This window comes from Panthera pardus, unplaced genomic scaffold (genome assembly GCF_024362965.1).
Source record: "Panthera pardus isolate Hobbes unplaced genomic scaffold, ASM2436296v1 HiC_scaffold_13, whole genome shotgun sequence".
Taxonomy (NCBI): domain Eukaryota; kingdom Metazoa; phylum Chordata; class Mammalia; order Carnivora; family Felidae; genus Panthera; species Panthera pardus.
In genome coordinates this window covers 170,874,211-170,897,062 of record NW_026526688.1, presented here as the reverse complement: position 1 = coordinate 170,897,062, position 22,852 = coordinate 170,874,211, and the positions used below count along the sequence as shown (strand labels likewise).

General features: G+C 38.6%; 1 protein-coding gene and 1 long non-coding RNA gene across 5 annotated transcripts in view; one reads left to right on the top strand and one right to left on the bottom strand.

Moving 5' to 3' along the window:
* Window positions 1–2,653, bottom strand: part of LOC109245936 (uncharacterized) — a 34,219-nt gene extending 31,566 nt beyond the window's left edge. For both annotated transcript variants that reach the window (XR_008421793.1, XR_002071161.2), the window contains exons 1-2: window positions 2,508–2,653; window positions 980–1,067 (exon numbers count right to left, since the gene is read on the bottom strand). This is a non-coding gene — a long non-coding RNA (uncharacterized LOC109245936). The remainder of the gene's footprint in view (window positions 1–979; window positions 1,068–2,507) is intronic.
* A 63-nt stretch (window positions 2,654–2,716) lies between these two features.
* NSUN7 (NOP2/Sun RNA methyltransferase family member 7) overlaps window positions 2,717–22,852 on the top strand; it is a 52,129-nt gene continuing 31,993 nt past the window's right edge. For 2 of the 3 annotated variants that reach the window (XM_019413547.2, XM_019413569.2), the window contains exons 1-4: window positions 2,717–2,913; window positions 3,393–3,797; window positions 13,172–13,230; window positions 13,869–13,999. In XM_019413547.2, coding sequence (XP_019269092.1) covers window positions 3,485–3,797; window positions 13,172–13,230; window positions 13,869–13,999 — 503 coding nt within the window. In that variant the 5' untranslated portion in view covers window positions 2,717–2,913; window positions 3,393–3,484. Of the gene's footprint in view, window positions 2,941–3,392; window positions 3,798–13,171; window positions 13,231–13,868; window positions 14,000–22,852 lie in introns of all 3 variants that reach the window. The other variant, XM_019413556.2, reaches the window with a different exon arrangement.

Sequence of the window (22,852 nt, the reverse complement as noted above, 5' to 3'; positions counted from 1 at the left end):
AATCATATTTTGATTTTTCCAAAGGCATCTTTACACTGTCATCTTACCACTTCCTTTTTCAAGTTGTTTGGGACAAATTTCCACAAGGAGCGGGGAAGAGGACACTTGAGTAATGCTACCCTCTATGATATGCAAAGTATTCCTTCACACCAAGCCTCACCCAGCATCAGAGGATGATGTTCACCCACATCAGAGTGAGTTTCCTGCCTTCTTGGCATCTACCATTCTCTTCTTCTCTGGGATGGGATATTTCAGTACCTGACCATCAGTCTCCAGATGTAGCTTACCCAGGGGGTCTTGGGGATCCTCAGACAAATAGGGCTCCTGATGCCTGCCCTAATACCCCAAAGTTCCCAGTTGGATATGGCTTAGGTCCACAATGGAACACTAGGTAACTTTAGAAAAGAATAATGAAAAGCATTGTTGCAAAAAAAAAAAAAAAAATCAACCATTATTTGTAAGTGGCAATAATTATAAATTGAGTTCTGATGTTTAAAAACACAATTTCATTTCTGTAGTAAGCTTCAACGGAAATGAGCACAGTTTATATGTCCATATTAACTTGAAGCAAGTGAGAAAATGTATTTTGAATACCTACTTGGCTAATATACACTGGCTGCTAGCTACTAGCTACTAGCAAGGAATGTTAATTTACAAATATTTCAAATACTCTACCCCCTGGGGAAAGAAAATCAGTCCTTTAAGTTCTTTTAGTAGAAAGCTCCAGGTAACTAACTTTTAATTTTCTACACCATCTCTGATTTGATGTTCTGATCATATTACAGAGAGCAACTTAAACAAAGACCACATTTTTTACTGCCTTGTTTTCACAGCAGTTGATCCACACACCTATCTCTATGGTGACTTTTGTACTGTCCTCTCTGAGATTTAAGTCCACAATGAGACCATTAACCAGATGTGAGAGGTAAGAAGGATTATACACATGATTAGAGTAAATAGTAACCATGAATTCACTCACCCACAACTGTTGGCTTAAGCTTTACTTTGGGGATGGAGACTCTCATTAAATCTTGTTTTCAGTACAGCGAACTGTCACTTACATTGACCTATCATGGAAAAATAAGAAGTTCCTGAAATTATATTTTAAAAGACAATAGTATTTCAAAGTTTATAGCTAGCTATCGTCTCACATTTTCAGCAAATTTTACTGTGTACTGTGTGATGCATGGTAAAATGTATCATGACCCCTAAGGCATCTTTCATATTTGTAATCTTCTGTGCATGTGAAAGACAGTGATATTTTGCTAGTATCTGGGCATAAAATGGTATTACATATAATAAAAATAAAAAGAGATAATAAAACTATTTAAGAGTGTGAGTTTTATGGGCTATGTGGTAGCGAGATGACAGAAGGAGGGGGAATACAGTATGTTCACAAATATTTATAATAAAAATTGAAGGGTGCTCAAGTACATCTATTCATTAATTTCTTGAGGGTTAAGGTCCCTGATCATTTCCACACATTCATTTTTACTTCCAGGGCCAAACATAATGCCAGATACATGGTAATAACTTAATATATATATTTGTTACTTGACATTCTGGGAATAATGGAAATGAGACGACTAGCGGATGAAGGGGTCAGAGATAGAGGCTTATAGCAGAGACTGCTAATTGTTCCCCAGTATCCATTCTTCTTCCATAGCAACGGTTCCCTTGATTTCTAGTTGGACACAAATGCAAACCCCCTTTGCTGCTAGGTATACCATGTGACTAAGTTCTGGCCAATGGAATGTGAGCAAAAGTGATGTGTGTACTTTTCAGGTTACGTCCGTGAAAGGAATGGGCACGCCCTCCCTTTCCTCTTAGTTCCCCCAACCACTGCTATGGTATGCCCGGGTGGTAAGCCACACTGGACTAAGTTGAGAAGAGCAAAGCCCTTCCATGGAGCCTAAAATAGGAGTGTGGGCCCTGACAACTTTGTGGAGGAGAGCGGCTGTGCCAACAGGACTTTATGTGAGAAATAAACTGGTTCCGTTGAGGCCAATGGTTAGTTTGCGTCTCTATCACAGTGGTTAAATTTATATCCTAATACAATCAGGAAGGATTTATAGAGGCAATGCTTGCACTGAGTTTCAAAGATTGAGTAGGAGTTCACCAGGTGGACTCAAAAATTAAAGTAGCCATATTAAAACCCTCTGGGGAGGCTTATATTTGTTCCCAGTTCCATGCTAGAATCTGGAGGGTGGGACAAATTTGATCGTTTGTAGGTCCACTTCAGCAAAGTCTTTCTTTGCAAGCAACTCCTGGAAAGGAGGGATGCGGTTTTAAGTTGGCAAATACCTTTACCCAACTTGCCCTGGAAGAGTCCGTCTAATGTGATATCCATTGTTCTAAAAAGTATGAAAATAAAGTAGGCTCGTCTTTTCCCCCCTTTTCTTCAGTAGCTCTACACTCATCTGTTTTAATATTTCCTGCGCCTCTGCCCAATGCGCCAAGGCGGGTGCTGTCAGCGACACAGAATTCTTGCTTTCAAGAAGACCGACCTGGAAGTGTCGGGATAGAGGGGGCCACTTGTGGTTTTGGGGAAGTCGAGGACCCTCGGGACGAAGCGATCCAACTGCGCAAAGGGTCTGGGGCTGGCGTCGCGGAACTCTGGAGGAAGAGCAAACTGGCCGGGTGAGAGGCGGACCCGGCCAAGTCCCGCGGGAACGGCCCTCGGCGGCGTCAGGCCACGCTCCAGGTTGCCACGGAGACGGGGTCGCGGCCGGCCGGCCGGCCGACCGCGAGAGGTGGGAGAGGCCGACCCTTGCCCGGCCTGAGCCGTGGGTCCACCCGCGCCCCGCTCCACCCAGCTCCGCCGCCGCGTCCGCGAAGGGCCACTGAGCGTGACCTGGGGAGGCCAGAAGGCGCGCTCTGCTTTCGGGAACTGGAGCGAAGCGAGCGCCGGAGGTCGGGGCCCCCCACACCCCGAACACGGTTGGTGGGAGAGGCTGCATTTAACCCAGAACTGCCTTCCCGGGCCGCCGCCGGCGCCCCGCCGTTCCGGGCTCCCGAGGGCTCTGTTCAGACACCGGCCTTCGGTGCCCCAAGCGCAACGGCTGCAGTGTCTCAGTGCCCGAAGCCCGGGGAAACATCCGCCCTCCTGGGTAGGGGGCGCCCGTGGGGCCGCAGACGCGGCTCGTGGGGAGCGCTACCCCCAAAGGGGCCTAGGGAAAAGTCGCTTGGGAGAGGATTCCCGAAACACCTTCCCACCTCCCCTCTCTCTGAGTGTTGGGGACGTTTGGTTAGGTCTTGTACGGCCCCAAGCATGGGACGCTCGGATCCGCCAGTAGATGCCACCTCTTAGTCTTTCAGGCCACAACGAAATGGGCCACCAAGTGGGTCCCGCAGGAATAGTGATTTACCGAGATGACCTTTTATTTTCACAGAGACGATACTTAAGGTACAGGGAAAAACCATTTCCTGGAACATCTGAGTTGTAATTCGATCTTGAGTTATCGACGGCAGTCAAGGGGCAAACATGCTTCGTGCCACGAGTGAACTGGAGTTTTCGAACGAACAAAATACGGAGGAGATCTCCCAGCTCGCTTCCCTGGTGCTGTCAGGTGACACATCAACCGGCGAAAAAAACTCAACTGGTTTACCCGAAAAAACTGGCTATCCGGACTCCGTTTACATTATGGCAGCAAACATTTTTCAGGGTATTCGATTCGAAAAGTCGCCAGAGAAAGTCTTAATAAAGTATGGGAATGAACCCCTGCGGTCCTTGCCTGAGTCTGAGGATGAATCTTCTCAGCGTTCGTCCTATGAGCTGGCTTTCAGTGCTCTGAAGTGTGAGTAGTACCAGTCTCAACGATCGTCACTAAAATAAAATAATGAGAGAATTTGTGGAGCGCAGTCCCCTTCCCGCCCTCTGGTGCACACCAGGTTTTGTTTTCACATATTTGTGTAACTTTGGTCAGATGCATGTCAAGGAATTTGGAGAGTTCCAGTAAAACAAGCTCTTTCAGGCCAGAACTGTTTTTCACTGCAGATTCCCTGTGCCTAGGAGGGTGCCTGTCCTTAGATGGATGTAATGCACAGTCATTAAATTGAACAAGGAAACAATTCCATTAACCGGAAGAATAAGAGTCCACTGAAGGATCCAAGTACAGTTACCCCCCACCACCACCTTGGGTTATTTCTTGGCATTTTCTATGTTTACCTCTTGTATATTAGTGTATGAACTTTCACAATTATAAAAACCAGTAAGAGAGGAACAGAGATGGAGTAAGAAGCCAAGGTACAATATATTAAAAATGAATATCAAAATCAAATCAACCCAGATTAAGATGATCCCATTCATAGCCAATAGCCTAAATTTTGAGAGCTTATACATTTATTCCTCCAAACTTCTGTAGAATTCCCTGTTCTAATTTGCCTCCAGGGTTTGAGATGCAGTGTTTCAGATTCGCTCAGTGGTGGTTAACTATCCACTTCTGTGTGTGGAGCTGACTCTAGGACAGAACCAAATACTGTTACTGTGAAAGCAAACGGTGGCAGGGGCTGGAGATCTTTGTTTTTGTACTAGCAATACTTTAAAATAAGTTTAGAATCTTCTGATTCAGACACCACATTATCAATTGCTCGCCTGTCCCCTTTAAACTATAATGTTTATACTGGTTTGTAAAATGAGTGAATGTAGTTCCAAAAAGAAGTTCCAGAAATATTTGGAGTATTAACAGCATGGCTGAAATGATAAGCATATGGCTTTCTAAAGAGACACCTTGAAAGGGCAACACTAATTTGCATGCATTTCTTTAGTATTCGTACTTACTGGGCCTTCCACATTCTTGCACATAGGCACTTACCAGTTGTTTAGTTGAACTAAAATGCCCCGTTCATTACTTAGACATGAATATATATTTTTGGTAGTCTGCAGATACAAGGCAGCTCAACCCTGAAGCCAGAAATTTGTCAACATAGAGAAAAATTTGATGTCAAAAGGCATCTCTTTAATTTCCATTTCTTTGTTTTCTCCTGCTTGTGGGTTTTTTTCTTTTTAAATGTTTTAACCATTTTTTCTTTTCCAGTGGAATCTTTCACATTATTTCATCCATTCCTTCTATCTGCTTTGAAAAAATGTAGTTTTAGAGACCAAAATGTTGCACTTTAGATAATGAGCCAAATGAACATTTTTACATTTTCTCCTTGTAACAATGAAAGGCAGACTGGGCATCTATGTTAATTAGTTGGTATTTAATGTTAATGCCAAAATTCTATTATAGACAATTTGTTTTCCTAATGGAATATTGAGTCTTAGATTTAGGAATCAATACTAAAAACCTGAAATTATTTTGTATACAATTAATGCATTGACTAGATGGTCATATGCTATAGTGATATGTATACTTGATTATCTTTTTCTTCCTCTCAGTCCTTATTTCTGTTTTATGAAAGGGCTTTGTGACTATTTTATGTTTTTTAATGACCCAGAAAAATCCCATTATGATAAAGTATTGTCATAGACCTTTACAAACCTGCCTTTGCTCGAAATGTTTGTTTTTTTAAATTCTAATTCTAATCTAAGATGGCTTTGGTTGTTTACTTGGTACAAATATTTTTTTCTTCTTAAAATAATAATATATTGCTTAAATTATTATCTGAATAATTTCTGAATGTTCAAATAAAATCAAACCAGAATTTCTAAATGTATTAGATTTCCAAGATAATTAAGAGCCTGATAGTTTGCTTTAAGGTAGTGGGGGCTCTGTGCATTTCCCTGGTAGCTTCTGTATAATCAGTGTTCTACCAGTACTTTCACATGATATTTTATAAACTCATATTTGGCTTGGACCTTATAGGTTCAGAAAAGAAAACTCAGGATTTCTTCCCTGCAGTTTTTTTATAGGGGCAGTAAAGCTAAAAATGTTAATGTATAAACTAAAGAGAGCTTGGGTAAAGATCCCTTTTATTGGTGAAGTTGTGAATAGGTGGTGTGTGTGTGTAGAAGTATAAGGAGAAGGAAAAATGACAGAAAATTCCTTCATTATATAAATGTTAAGTATACTCCTTTGGCTGTGTTTTCAGTATTTCGGTTTTATTGTTTACTCTTTTGTTGATGTCCTTTGTGTATAAGCTCTTCCAAAGGAGAGAATGTATTTATATATGATTAACCTTTTGAAGGTTTAAAGGGCTCAGTATGTTTTTTTGAGGTGAAGACAACCACGATTCCTGCTTTACTAAATAGCCCCAAAGTCAATTTTCTGTTAAAGAAGGTAATGAAGAGTAGCCGATTCCTTTTAAGTTTTATTTCTGTCAAAGAAATAGAGTACTAGCAGCTAATTTGTTTTTTCAAAGAATCTCTGGATGTTTCAAGAATTCTAAATATTAAAAAAAAGAAAAGAAACTCTGGAAAATGATTTAAGAAATAAACTAATGAACCACAAATGAAGAAAACAGAAAACTTGAAGAAAAAGATGTCCCTGAAATTGTTGGTATTATTCCTGGCTTAATTTGTTCTCCAACCTAAGTATATATAGTAGTTGGTGAACTTTCAGTCTCAGGAACTAACTGTGGCATTAGCCTGGCCATTTCAGAATCTTCTAACCTGTTAGTGAAAAACCTAGTAAATGCTTAATGTATGGTTTTATTATGACTTTGGTAATTAGTAATTGTAGGTGGGGTACGCAAGACCACCATCAGGGTCGGTGATTCACTGGAAGGACTTACAGAACTTATCACATCCGTTATGCTCATATTTATAGTTTATTATAGTGAAAGGTTACTTAAAGTCAACACCAGAAAAAAGTGCATTGGACAGAGTCCAGGAGAGACCTGGTGCAAGTTTTCTACCGTTCTTTCCCAGAGGAGTCTGTGGACAATGCTTAATTCTCTTAGCAACGGTAGGACAACAGGAATGAAGTATTGTAGTATGTGAATGTAGTACTGGAGTATAGGAAAGCTCACCCAAGCCTTGCTGTCCAGGGTTTTTATTGGTGTCAGTCATGTAGACAAAGAGTGACCTTGTGGCTGACCTTAGTCTCTAGCTCTTCCAGAGGTCAAGCTGACACCATGTTGCCCACCAACACCCGGTGTAAACACAGACACTGTCATCAGGCAAGCTATTCCAAAGGTTTATAGAAGTTATCTCCCCAGAGTGCCAAACCTTCCTTTGGAGTGTTCAGGGTTTGGCCATCCAGGCCTGCTTAGTTGATTTTTTTAAAGTTTATTTATTTATTTTGAGAGAGAGAGGGAGAGAGAATGAGCGTGACTAGGGAAGGGGCAGAGAGGGAGGGAGAGCGAATCCCAAGCAGGCTCCGTGCTGACAGCTCAGAGCCTGAGGGCTAGATCTCATGAGATCCTGACCTAAGCTGAAATCAAGCTTAAGCAACTGAGCCACCCAGGTGCCCCATGCTGAGTTAATTCTTGATTGTATAGTGATTCATTAGAAAAATAATCTAGATCAATAACCTCTTAAGCTCTGGTTGTCATGTAAGAGGTAAATGCAATTTTCTTGAATGAAAATAATAATAATACCTTATATTTACATAGCTCTTTGTAATTGACAAAACAAAATATCATTTGCTACACCAGTTCTTTGAGACACAAGATTCTCATTTTGCAAATGAAAAAAATTGAGGGAAACTCAAGAAGAGATTAAATGATATAGTAAGGAACCAAGCAGGAAGAAGGTTAAAAAGAGGAAGTATTTTATCTGATTGGAAAGGGTGGTAGAACAAGATACTCCATCCCTAATCCTAGTTTTTTATGGTTCCATGTTGTTGTTGTTTTCTTTTCAATTTTTATTTAAGTTCTAACTAGTTAACATATATGGTACAGTTGGTTTCAGGTATAGAATTTAGTGATTCATCACTTACATATAACACCTAGTGCTCATCACAAGTGCCCACCTTAATACCCATAACCCATTTAGCCCATCCCTTCACCCACCTTCCCTCCAGCAACCCTCAGTTTGTTCTCTATAGTTAAGAATCTGTTTTAGGGTTTGCTTCTCTCTCCTTTTTTTTGTTTTCTATGTTCATCTGTTTTGTTTCTTAAATTTCACATATGAGTGAAATCATGTGGTATTTGTCTTTCTCTGACTGACTTATATTTTGCTTAGCATAATACCCTGTAGCTCCATTCATGTCATTGCAAATGGCAAGATTTAATTCTTTTTTATGGCTGAATAATATTCCATTGCATATACATATATACACATGTATATGCATATATGCATCTATTTGCATATTCAAATATATATATGTATATATATATATATGTATACACACACACAAATATATATATATCACTTCTTCTTTATCCATTCATCAGTCAATGGACATTTGGATTCTTTCCATAGTTTGGCTATTTTGATAATGCTGCTATAAACATGAGGGTACACGTACCCCTTAAAATCTGTATTCTTGTATTCTTTGGGTAAATACCTAGTAGTACAATTGCTGGATCCTAGGGTAGCTCTATTTTTAACTTTCTAAGGAACCTCCATACTGTTCTCCAGAGTAGCTGCACCAGTTTGCATTAGCACCAGCAGTGCAGGAGGGTTCCCCTTTGTCCGCATCCTTGCCAACATCTGTTGTTTCCTGTGTTGTTAATTTTAGCCATTTTGACAGGTGTGAGGTGGTATCTCATCATGGCTTTGGTTTGTAATTCCCTGATGTTGAGTGATGTCAAACATCTTTTCGTGTGTCTGGTAGCCATCTGGATGTCTTCCTTGGAAAAAATGTCTATTCATATCTTCTGCCCATTTCTTAACTGGAGTATTTATTTTTGAGGTGTTGAGCTTGATAAATTCTTTATAGATTTTGCGTACTAATCCTTTATCAGATATGTCATTTGTCAATATCTTCTCCCATTCCATAGGCTGCCTTTTAGTTTTGTTGATTGTTTCCTTTGCTGTGCAGAAGCTTTTTTATCTTGATGAAGTACCAAAGTTTGTTTTTGCTTTTGTTTCCCTTGCTTCCAGCGATATATCTAATAAGAAGCCAGTAAGGCTGAGGTCAATGAGGTTATTGCCTGTATTCTCTAGGATTTTGATGGTTTCACGTCTCACATTTAGGTGTTTCATCCATTTTGAATTTATTTTTGTGTATGGTAGAGAAAGTGGCCTGGTTTCTTTTGCATGTTGCTGTCCAGTTTTCCCAACGCCATTTACTGAAGAGATTTTTTTCCATTGGATATTCTTTCCTGCTTTGTCAAAGATTAGTTGACCATATAGTTGTGAGTCCATTTCTGGGTTTTCTATTCTGTTCCATTGATCTATGTACCTGTTTTTGTGCCAGTACCATACTGTTTTAATGACTACTGTCTTGTGACTTTGTCATATAGCTTGAAGTCTAGAATTGTGCTGCCTCCAGCTTTGCTTTGCTTTTTCAGATTGCTTTGCTATTCAGGGTCTTTTGGGGTTCCCAACAAATTTTAGGATTTTTTTGTTCTAGCTCTGTGAAAACTGCTGGTGCTATTTTGATAGGGATTGCATTAAATGTGTAGATTGCTTTGGGTAGTTAGAGGCTTTTTAACAATATTTGTTCTTCCAATCCATGAGCATGGAATGTTTTTCCATTTCTTTGTGTCATTTTCAATTTCTTTCATAAATATTCTATATAGTGTACAAAGTACAGATCTTTTACCTCTTTGGTTAGGTTTATTCCTAGGTATCTTATGGTTTCTGATGCAATTATGAATGGGATCAATTCATTGATTTCTCTTTCTGCTGCTTCATTATTGGCGTATAGAAATGCAACAGATTTCTGTACATTGATTTTATATCCTGCAACTTTGCTGAATTCACGTATAAGTTCTAGCAATATTTTGGTGGAGTCTTTTGGGTTTTCTACATAGAATGTCATGTCATCTCCAAATAGTGAAAGTTTGACTACTTCCTTACCAATTTGGATGCCTTTTATTTCTTTTTGTTCTCTGATTGCTGAGGGTAGGACTTCTAGTACTATGTTAAATAACAATGGTGAGGGTGGACATCCCTGTCTTGTTCCTGACCATAGAGGGAAAGCTCTCAGTTTTTCCCCATTGAGGTTGATACTAGCTGTGAGTCTTCCATATATATTTTATTTTCATTACATAATGATTTTGTATTTGGTGATGCCAGCTTCCTTTCCCTGGCATTTACTTCTCTGAAATATTCTTCCAAAATGTTAGTGGCTAGTCTTACTAGTTTTGCCAAAAAAAGATTTAAATAATTTTATTGTTTCCCTCATTCTACACACACATAAACAGCATCTATCTATATTGTATAATTATAGGAGGGCCTTGATATTCTTTTATTTTTTTTTTATTTTTAGAGAGACAGAGCATGAGCAGGGGAGAGGCAGAGAGAGAGAGAGAGAGAGAGAGAGAGAGAGAGCAGGCCCCAGGCTGCAAGCTGTCAGCACAGAGCCCAACGCGGGGCTCAAACCGTGAGATCATGACCTGAGCCGAAATCAAGAGTCTGACACTTAACTGACTGAGCCACCCAGGGGCCCCAAGGCCTTGACATGCTCGAAGTGAAGATTCTAGAGGCCTCTCACATGAAGGAAACTCTATGAAAACATAATAAAAATAGAGAGGAAGAACCTAGAGGAGAGTCAAAAGAAGGGACATCTTACACCTTTCTTCCAGAATGGGAAGAATGACAAGATGGGCTCTGTGGATTTTGGGGGTCTAATAAATAGCACTCCTCCTTTACACTTGAATTTGGTCCCACTGAGAGAGGAAAAAAATATAGATGTTTGGGGACATAGTTTTAGATCTCTAGCCAAGTGGCTTGCAAATCCTTTACTATTGAGTCAGAGACTTCTCATCTAATCTATGACACAGCTGAAGAAGTGTAGACCTTTCTATTGCACTTCCTGCTGACACATGGCAGAAAATCTTTCCCTAGGGAAGGCCCTTCCTTATTGAAAACATGAAGAATGGAGGTTAAGAGTTCTCTTCAACAGACTGAAGAGAATAGGCTTTAATTAGTGGGGGACAAGGAATAGTTCAAGTTAGTGTGCTGAACTAGATAGGATAGGCAAGGTTTACAGTCTTCAAGTAAATCCTGGTAACTCAAATTAGTCATTAACAATGTGTTTTGTATAGCCATTCTGGTTTGTTATAAGAGGAAGATGAAGAAAGGCAGGCTAATGTTTTGGTAATGAGCATGCACTTTGGTGCCAGACTGGGACCACATCCCTGGGTTTGAATCCCTGATTTGCTACTTGCTGTGTGACTGTGACATCCTACTTACCCATTCTTTGTCTCATTTCTTAATCTATAAAACAGGGATAATGATGACACCTAATTCATAGGGTTGTTATGAGAGTTAATTGAATACCAAATGGAGCACTTAGAGCAAGGTGTAGCACATAGAAAGCACTATCTAAAATATACAGTTACCACTAATGTTGATATTACTATATGCGAATGTTACGTAAATTGTAGATATACAAAAGTAATGCATTCTGCACCATATCAAAGGCAGCTCAACGATGTTATCAGTTTTGACAAGACCCCCCCAAAGGATAAATGCAATGTTGGCAAAATCATCATTATTTTTTACATTCTGCCTCTCCTATTTCTTAGGAGCTAAGCGTCTCCATTGCTCAAAATTCTATAGCCTGTTGAGGTCTGTAGTCTCAGAACCCCTTTATTCTTATGATGACCAGATTTTCTGTGACAAAAATGTGGACCCGTGCTGAGAATCTCTGAAGTGGTTAGGAACTGGTTTGCTAGTACTTTAGGGTGCAAATGAAACCTTATTTTCCTTATAAGTGAAATGGGGATATTGCCTTGTATAATACAGCCATAATTGGTGGCTCAAATATGGATTAGGACTCCCAAAGGATTTCCTATGAAAATTGGAGTCTATGCTCCCATTAGTCATTTCTTTTTTAGTTTTCCCATCCCCCAAATAAAAACTGAAATTCAAAAGTGTAGTGTGCCTACATAGTAGGTTTTCCATGAATGTTGAATGAATTGAAGCTAGCTAGCCTAGCTTTCTGCTCAACTGATTAAAACATTTATGGGGCACCTGGGTGGCTCAGTCGGATGAGCGTTCGACTTTGGTTCAGGTCATGAACTCACGGTTTGTGAGTTTGAGCCCCGCGTTGGGCTCTATGCTGACAGCTTGGAGCCTGCGGCCTGCTTTGGATTCTGTGTCTCCCTCTCTGCCCCTCCCCTACTCACGCTCTGCCTCTCTCTCTCTCTCAAAAGTAAATAAACATTAAAAATTTAGAGAAAAATTGTTACATGGTCCATATATAGTTTTAAGTAGTCGTAACAGAAGGAACACTCATGCACACTGTGGAGGTTTTTCAATATGTCTACTTGTTTCCCTTTAGTACCTTTGCGGTTATCTCTCGGCCTGAATGTCTCTTCTCCCAGATCTTTCCATGGCTAACTCTTTGTCATTTGGGTCTTAGATTAAATGTCATCAGTGTCTTCCCTAGTGAGTCCTACCAAATATTTCAGTAAGAAATAAGACCGATCTAACACAAACTCTTTGAAAGAGGAAGAGGGAACACTTCCCACCTGCTTTACAAGGCCAACATAACCTGGGTACCAACATTGACAAGGACATTATAAGAAAAGAAATGATAGACCAATATCCCTCATAAACATAAACATAGAATAAAACTAAATAAAATTTTAGCAAATTGAATCCAGCAACATATAAAAAGGATGCAATATTTAAAATAGATCCTCTTAAATGTTTCTCAAAAGACGTAAATTAAAGGTTGGAATTCCTTTATTACTACTTTAGGTATTCAGATAATGCTCCTTTGACTAGGATATCACGTGACGCCTGGGTCCTAAGGGTCCTGGATTCATAAATACGACAAATATTCATCATGTCATTATAATTTGGGTCTTTGTCAAGAATTGAGATATATTTTAATTATGAAAGTAAAAGTAGTTGGTGACACTGTATAAAGTGTATTTTTTTAATGTTTATTTATTTTGAGGGAGAGAGCGCCTGCGTGCATGTGCATGCACGTGAGTGAAGGAGGGGTGGAGAGAGAGGAAGAGAGAGAATCCCAAGCAGGCTCTGTGCTGTCAGACGTGGGGCTTGATCTCACAAACTGTGAGATCATGACCTGAACCAAAACCAAGAGTCAGATGCTTCACCGACCAAGCCACCCAGGTGCCCCTAAAGTGTATTTTGATTCCAAAGTTTTCATTTTCAGTTTTGGTATTCTCAGTAACAGACATTTTCCTTGTCTTGCAGTTCAAGATATTTTGGAAGCTATATTAATAGACAGCTGTATCTTCCCAAGTACCACAATAGTAAGTAGACAACTTTTATATAATTAGCTGTCTCATGATTGTTATTTAGAAAGTATTAAAAAGCCTTTAGATTTAAATCCAACTAGTTTGTTTATTGCTGAGACCTTCAGAACACATCCTGAACTCTCTCCTACTTCTTTTTTTTTTTTTTAATTTTTTAACGTTTATTTATTTTTGAGACAGAGAGAGACATAGCATGAACGGGGGAGGGGCAGAGAGAGAGGGAGACACAGAATCGGAAGCAGGCTCCAGGCTCCAGGCTCTGAGCCATCAGCCCAGAGCCTGACGCGGGGCTCGAACTCACAGACCGCGAGATCGTGACCTGAGCTGAAGTCAGACGTTTAACCGACTGAGCCACCCAGGCGCCCCACTCTCTCCTACTTCTAATACTGATTGTAGTCCTTTCATTGTGATGAACATACCAAATATTGTCTCTTTAAAATGGTTTATTTTTTTATTGTTTTTTTTTTCTATTTGTATTTTGTATTTTTTCTATTTTGTATTTTTTCTCTACCAATACAACCAGGCTATGTAAAAATAGTCATATTTCTGTTCTCTCATGAAAACATAGTGGAATGGAAAATATTACTATAGATGTTGTTTGTATACTTTTCTTTATGTGTGTTTCCCCCTGGTAGCCAGATCATTTGAGCAGTCTTATTATTGTGATGCTGTATGATTTTCAAGATAGAAAATTTGAAGCTCGTTTCCTTTCTGATAATGAAGAACCCATAGCAGAAGTTCAAGAAGTAGAGAACCTTCTTAACAGGTAATCGTAAAAGTGCAAAGGATGTTTTCTATGAAATAATTATTAGTATTTTCATTGGTATACGGTATGATGTGTAGATAAGTTTCAGAAATTTATGGAGAAAATATATAAAAGTTCATGTGTCTTGAGTTCCTTTACAAACAGCCTTGAACAGGTTAAACATTCTGTTTAAAATCAAGTTGTTTTTGAAAGCTTGAACTGTAAGATCCAACTTGTAAGTATTTGGAAAATCATGAAAAATTCCTAGTAATGTTTTAGCACATACATAAATTAAACTTCATTTGAAACACCTATTATTTATTTACTTACCTTTGTTTACAGCTCTTAAAAAAAAAATCTAACGTGTATCAAATGAGAAAATTCCACTACTTGGGCAAATTAAAAAAAAAAAAAGCTTCAACATAGTTAAGAAAAACAAACAAGTTTTAAATTTAAATTTGTTTTCTTTTTAGCCTAAATATTGGCAGAAACCTACCATGGGGATAATAATAGTACCTACCTAAAAAGGTCGTTCGGAAAATTAATTAAACAAATGCATGCAAAATGCTTAGCTTAGAGCCACACACAGGGTAGATGGTCAATAAATGTTAAGTGCTACTGTGGTTAGGGCTTTTGTTATCATGTTGTTGAACCTTAATGGAAAGCAGAATATAGCAACAACAACAATCTTGTAGGAAGATTTTTACCTAGTAAATAATCTGAAACAGTTATCAGTAGGATATCTGATTTTATATTGTTATGGGAAATCCAAGCAGTTTCATTTAAATTATTGAAGGCTGAGACCAGAGGATTAAGAACGGTGTAATAATAATAGCTTACATTTACTGAGCACTTAATATGTGTCAATCACTGTTGTAAGGAGCTCTTGTTAATAACAACACACGAGGAGGATACTGTTAGCAACCTGTATTTTGACACATGGAAAAACTGAGGCATAGACAGGTTACAGGAACCTACCTATTGCTATAGATCGGAGAAGGGAGTAGCCAGATTCAAATTCAGGAAGGTGGATTCCAGAGTCCAAGTGTTAACGATTTATATGCTACTACTCCTTCCACTTAGGATAGTGAGGTTTGGTTGATGTACTCTGGAAGATTAAAGATAAGACACAGTCATATCTCATGTCAGATGTAGCCATAAGAAATTTCTTAAGACGGCAAACAGCAAGAGCATTCAGAGGTACATGCCCTCTGTGTTAGATAAGTAAGATCTCACCCCTGTTTACTGTGTGGGTTTTTGGGTAACCACCTCACTGCCCATCCCACTAGTGGGTAACCTGCCTCCAACCACAGGTGTCCAAGATGGGTACAAGTACATCAGAGAAAAATTGGTGGGGCAATATGCCATGGGACAGGTTCAAAGTTTCAGGTTTGCTGAGCTTCTCTCAGTTTCTGTTTGACTTAGCAGGACTCGGGAGACATTGATGGAAGCCCCATCTTAGTCTCGGTGAGCCTAATGAGAGCTGAGTTTAGCCTGGGTCAGCCAGGAAAGCCATAGGGCTCTAACCAAGTAAGAAAGACCAGACTATGCTTTCAGCAGCTGCAGACTTTTAGCTGAATGCTAGCAAGACAGGTATGAATAGGACAAGCAAAGACCGTGACTCAGGAGGCCAGAGGAACCAGAAGATCCTACTGTCTAAGGATTCCTGATTCCCCAGACTTTTCCCTTTCCCCATCATACCATGCTACTCCTGCCTTGACACATACCGGTTACATTCTTGTCAGTGCAATAGTGTTTCCCCTTACACAAACCAATAAAGGCTTATATAATGCAAATCTTACTCACAAATTGATCGGTTTACCAAATTAACCAATTCATAGTATATTTAATTCATAATATGCTATAGGAGAAATGCATGTATAGTGATTGAATTGCAGAGAATAGTAGAGCAGTATACATGTATAAAGATACCACCAGAGTGTTTTAATCAAGAGTCTCAGCTTTCAAGTAACAGAAGCCATCTTCAGTTAGTTTGAGCAAAAATGATAAAGATACTGGGATGTATCATATAAGTCAAAGACTCAGAAAGAGAATGAAATCAGGAATTGGAAAGATTAGGACTTTCTTTATCTCTGCTTTTTAATCTTTTTATTATTGTTACTTTTTAATTTACATCCAAGTTAGTTAGCATATAGTGCAACAATGATTTCAGGAGTAGATTCCTTGATGTCCCTTACCCCTTTAGCCCATCCCCCCTTCCACAACCCCTCCAGTAACCCTCTGTTTGTTCTCCATATTTAAGAGTCTCTTATGTTTTGTCCCCCTCCCTGTTTTTATATTATTTTTGTCTTCCTTCCTTTATGTTCATCTGTTTTGTTTCTTAAATTCCACATAGGAGTGAAGTCACATGATATTTGTCTTTCTCTGACTAATTTCGCTTAGCATAATACCCTCTAGTTCCATCCAGGTAGTTGCAAATGGAAAGATTTCATTCTTTTTGATTGCCGAGTAATACTCCATTGTGTGTGTGTGTGTGTGCATATACACAATATATATATACCACGTCTTCTTTATCCGTTCATCCATCGATGGACATTTGGACTCTTTCCATACTTTGGCTATTGTTGATAGTGATGCTATAAACATGGGGGTGCATGTGTCCCTTTGAAACAGCATACTTGTATCCCTTGGATAAATACCTAATAGTGTGATTGCTGGGTCGTAGGGTAGTTCTGTTTTTAGTTTTTTGAGGAACCTCCATACTGTTTTCCAGAGTGGCTGCACCAGTTTGTATTCCCACCAGCAGTGCAAAAGAGATCCTCTTTCTCCGCATACTCGCCAACATTTGTCCTTGCCTGAGTTGTTAATGTTAGCCATTCTGACAGGGTGAGTTGGTGTCTCCTTGTGGTTTTGATTTGTATTTCCCTGATGATGAGTGATGTTGAGCATTTTTTCATGTGTCGGTTGGCCATCTGGATGTCTTCGTTGGAGAAGTGTCTATTCATGTCTTTTGCTTATTTCATCACTGGATTATTTGTTTTTTGGGTGTGGAGTTTGTTCTTTATAGATTTTGGATACTAACCCTTTATCTGATATGTTATTTGCAAATATCTTCTCCCATTCTGTCAGTTGCCTTTTAGTTTTGCTGATTGTTTCCTTCTCTGTGCAGAAGTTTTTTATCTTGATGAGGTTCCAATAGTTCATTTTTGCTTTTGTTTCCCTTGCCTCTGGAGACATGTTGAGTAAGAAGTTGCTGCGGCCAAGGTCAAAGAGGTTTTTGCCTGCTTTCTCCTTGAGGATTTTGATGGTTTCCTGTCTTACCTTTAGGTCTTTCATCCATTTTGAGCTTATTTTTGTGTATGGTGTAAGAAAGTGGTCCAGGTTCATTTTTCTGCGTGTTGCTGTCCAGTTTTCCCAGCACCACTTGCTGAAGAGACTGTCTTTATTCCATTGGATATTCTTTCCTGCTTTGTCAAAGACTGGTTGGCCATACATTTGTGGGTCCATTTCTGGGTTTCTATTCTGTTCCGTTGATCTGAGTGTCTGTTTTTGTGCCAGTAGCAGAATGTCTTGATGAGTACAGCTTTGTAATACAGCTTGAAGTCCTTTTAATCTTTTTATCTCTGCTTCTCTCTTAGTATCTGCTTCATTCTCTTTTTCTCTTCCTATCTGCCTCTGTGCTTCTCTAGTCTACATGGAAAAAGCCCTACTCTTGCACCCCAGTTCCTGAGCTTACATGTTACAGCTGTCTTGTAGTATCTTCATGTAGACTAACTTATTTTATCATCTCCATACACCAATTCTAAATTCTAGCTCCCCCAGGAATTTGATTGGCTCCATGTGGTTCAGGTGCCTTCCTTTGAGCCAATCCCCCGTAGCCAATAGAGTGGGATTCTGAACTCAGACAGGACATTGACCTGTAGCTCAACCTCTGTAGATCTTCTGGGGTTTAGGGCTGGGTGCTGTTTTCCCCAGGGAAGTAGAATCATTGTCAGCTTAAAATGTACCTTACTAAGTTTCTACTGAGGGGATAAAAACTAATTTTAGGAGGTGAGAGAGGAAGTAATTATTTAGCAAGAAACTGAATAAGAATGATTTCTTTCTTACGAAAATTCTGCTTGATCTTTGTTGTTATTGTCTCTACCAGAGATCCTTGTGTTTTATATTCTATGTACCAACTTGTATCTTTTCCTTCATTTATTCATGGCTTTGGAGATATAATCCAAGATGACACGTATTATCATTTTTGACATATGCAAAGTCCTTATGAACTCCTTCCTTATATAAAATCAATTATGTTTTTAATACTATGTGCACGGGTTAAATAAAAAGATACCACAACCTCTTCCTTTCTTATTTCCCATGCCCTCACACTAGCCCAAAAATCTTCCTGCCAAATAATTTGTTGGACTTTTGTGAGGCAGAATTGGAGAATGAGCAGTGAAAGACTAGAGAGGCAGCAGCAGGGGAAAGAGTTAGTAGTCTATCCTCCCAAACCACCCAAAACTACTCATCCTGAAATCTTCCACATTACATTCAGGTGCCAACATCTGCCTAGACACATCCTTGATTCTTCTTTCCTCCCCATCCCTGTGCCCATACCATACCTAATGCTGTAACTCCATTTGGAAAACATGCTTCATGATCTACTTCTTTCCTTTTCCACGACTACATTGCAATTTTCCAAGCCACCAGCTTACTACACTAGCTTCATCATTGATTTCCCTGCCTATAACTCATTCCTTCCCGCAATCTGTTCTCCATGGCAGGTAGAGTGATATTTTTTAAATATAAATTATTTGGTCATGAGAGAGTATCTTGGGTTAGACTTACTGTAAACAACTAGAAAACTGGACAAAATATATGAGGCAAAGATTTTGGCCATTAGACAAGAAGCAGCACAGAAACTTGATCCCTGAGAAAATGAGACCAAATGAGGTAAGCATTAGAACAGTCCTGGCTTTATGCCTCAAGGTACTTTCCAACTGAAGTACAGGAAGGGAGATCCCAAGAGGAAAACGGTAGTCTCACTAGGAAAACAGAGATCAGAATTTTGGAAGGTTGGATGATCATTTGTCTTTCCTTCTTTATTCTATTAAAGTGGTAAGGTAATTTATATTGAATGATTTGTGAATGTTAAAACCAATCAGGCACTTAGGGGATAAATTACATTTGCTCAGATATATCCCTTTTCTTGTCTTCCCCAATTCTTTCATTCCCAGTTTCTCATTTGCCAAAATACTCCCTGAATACTTGTTCATGGGCTTGTTTAAAAAAAATTTTTTTTTAAGTTTTTTAAAATTTACTTAAGCAATCTCTACACCCCATGTGGGACCCGAATTCACAACCCTGAGATCAAGAGTTGCATGCTCTTCTGACTGAGCCAGCCAGGCACCCCTGTTCATGGGTTTTTATATCTCATATTCTTTCCACACCTTCTTTGCAAATTCTTAGGCTATTTCACTTAATTAGTGAATATTCTGAAACAGTTGTCAGTATGATGTCTGATTTTATATTCATAGGGGAAATTCAGGCAATTGACTGAATTATTTTTGGCATTAAGAAAATATTCAATTAATATTTAAAGGGAAACAGATAAACACAATACACAAAAATAAATTTGGAATGGATTAAAGACTTGAATGTAAGAACAGAAACCATAAAACTCCTAGAATAAAACATAGGCGGTAAGCTCTTTGGCTTATCAGCAATATTTGTTTGGACCAGTCTCCTCAGGCAAGGGTAACAAAAACTAAAGCAAATAAACAAAAGCCAAAGTAAATAAAAGCTTTTTCACAGAGAAAGAAATCATCAATAAAAAGGCAAGCTACTAAATGGGAGAAGATATTTGCAAATCACACATCCAATAAGAGGTTAATGTCAAAAATATATAAAGAACTTACACAACTTAATATAAAAAAAATACAACTGATTTAAAAAAGTGGAAAGGGCTTGAACAGACATTTTTCCGAAAGAAGGCAAACAGATGGCCAACAGGCACATGAAAAGATGTTCAACAGCCTACTCATCAGAGAAATGTAATTCAAAACCATCATGAGATGCCTGACACCTGTCAGATTGGGAATTATCAAAAAGACAAAAAATAACAAGTGTTGGCAAGGATGTGGAGAAAAGGGAATCCTTATATGCTCTTGGTGGGAATGTAAATTAGTGCAGCCACTATGTAAAACACTGTGAAGGGTCCTCAAAAAATAAAAATAGAACTACTATATGATCCAGCAATTCCAATTCTGGATCTTTACCCAAAGAAAATGAAAACACCAATTCAAAGAGACGTGCTCCCTTGTATTCATGGCAGCGTTATTTACAGTAGCCAAGATATGGAAGTAATAGATGAATGAAGATGTAAGATATATATATATACATATATATGTATATATATATATATATATATATATATATATATATATATATATATCTTACACACACATATATAATGTGAGCTCAGCCATATATATTATATATATATATTATATATATATATATATATATAATATATATATATATAAACTCAGCCATTAAAAAGAATGAAGTCTTGGGGCACCTGGGTGGCTCAGTTGAACCACCCAGTTGAATGAAGTCCAACTTGATTTTGGCTCAGGTCATGATCGCAGGGTCATGGGATAGAGCCCCACGTAGGGCTCCACACTGAGCATGGAGCCTGCCTAAGATTCTCTTTTTCTCCCTCTGCCCCTCTCCCCTGCTTGTGTGCACTCTCTTTCTCAAATAAGTTAAAAAAAAGAATGAAGTATTGCCATTTGCAACTACATGAATGGACCTAGAGGGTATTATGCTAAGTGAAATAAATAAAAGACAAATACCATATGATTTCACTTATATGTGGAATCTAAAATTTAAAACAAGTGAACACACAAACAAAAAACAAAAATAGACTTATAGATACAGAAAACAAAATATCGGTTACCAGAGGAGGGATTGGGGTGACCAAAATGGGTGAAGGGGATTAAGAAATATAAACTTCCAGTTATAAAATAAATAAGTCACGGGGATATAATATATAGCATAGGGAATATAGTCAATAATATTCTAATAACTTTGGTGACAGATAACTAGACTTAACATGGGGATCATTTCATAATGTCAAATGATATATACCTGAAACTAATAGGATATTGTATGTCATGTATACATCAATTAAAAAATAATAAGTAAAGAAATTGAAGGAAAATGGTGTATTAGGATTCTGTTCTGCCAACTGATAGATAGTACCCCAACTCAAACAAGATTTGGCAAAATAAAGAATTTATTATAAGGTATTTCATGAAGGATTGAACATTGAAATGGCAGAAAGGGCAGTGATGTGGCTATGCTTCTACTCAGTCCTGTGACTTAAATATCATCAGGATCCTCTTTGACTGTAGTCACTGCTCTGTGTGCTTTGGCTTCATTCTTTTCTCTTTCTTTGTTCCTGGATTGGGAAACTTGGCTGCTGACAACTCAGGAGCTTTACATCTTACAGCACCAAACACTAGAAAGACTGGCTTGATTCTCTCTTGCTACATCCAAAAATTGCTTGACCCTGCCTTGAGTCAAGGGCCCACCCTCTGCCAATCAGCTGTGGCCAAGGAGACTGAGTCACTTAGGGACACCTTCCAAGAAAATTGTATGACTAGAAGGAGGAAAGGAACATTTTCAGGAGAGGGGGATTTCTATTCCCAGAAGGAAAGCAGCAGCCCTTAGAGTGCAAACCAGTAGGTTTCTACTATAAAAGGAAACATTGATATGCTAAATGTGTCTGCTAAGGGCAAGAACTTCCCATTAACTAGGTATAATCATAGCCCCACCGTGATCAGCTGCTAGTCAGAATAACATTCCCTGACTTAGGAAAAGCAACACAAAAACATATAGGAAATATGCCTTTTCTCACCTGTGTGGTTGTGACAGAGACATGATATTCCTAAAATATAGGCTTTTCATTGTTACTTTATTCTTAGCAAATTGCATTTCTCCACTACATCATGAATCATCACTGACTTATTCAAAATAACCCACATGGTTTCTTATGAAAAATAAGAGAATAAAACCTATTATAAGCAAGTGATTTGGATATTTTCTTTTGTATTTATGTATTATCTAAATATATTAGAACATATTTCTGTTTACCTTCTATCCATTTTTTCTCTTAATTATGTTTTTCCAGTGGTCTATAGGAATAAATATGAAAATGGTATACCCCCCCTTTTTTTCTGAAAAATACTGCAACTCCTTTATTATATTTAGAAATCCAATAAACCTCTAATTACATAAAATAATTAATGGAAACATTGGGGATAATTCTTTTTGCCATTATTATTAGATTTAAAGTTTTTTGGGACATACTGTATTAGGTATTATTTGATATTGTATGTGTTTATTTCATGTGAGGCCTAGGATACTGTTATCTTCCTTTAGAGGCAGCCTATACTTTTGCTACTGGAAGGCTGCAACTAGACCTGGGGCACTAACAAACCCAGGTGACTTCGTATTCTGGGGTTGAAATGATTGGAAGCTGGGCTTCATTCCTTGTGAAGGCCAGTTATTCCTTTTTACTTTATTCCTGGGGTTGTCTTTTGGCGACCCAGTTCAAAGCCTGAGGACATTGTCAAAGCCCCCCTCCCATAAAGTTGGCATGCCTCAGATTTCCATTTTTGTTCCCTATGGCCAATGAGTTGTCTTTAGCTCTGCGTATCTCTCAACTTCTCAGGCACGTATTTCAGAATTGGCAGATACTTTTTCATATATGATGCTTCTTCTACTTGGAACACTGGACAGCTTGTCTCACATACCCCCTCATCCCTTATTCCTGGCTAACTCCTACTTATACCCTTATGGCTTAGCCTAAATATGATTCCTGGGAAACTTTCCTTGACTCCCCTTGAGTGACCATAGTAT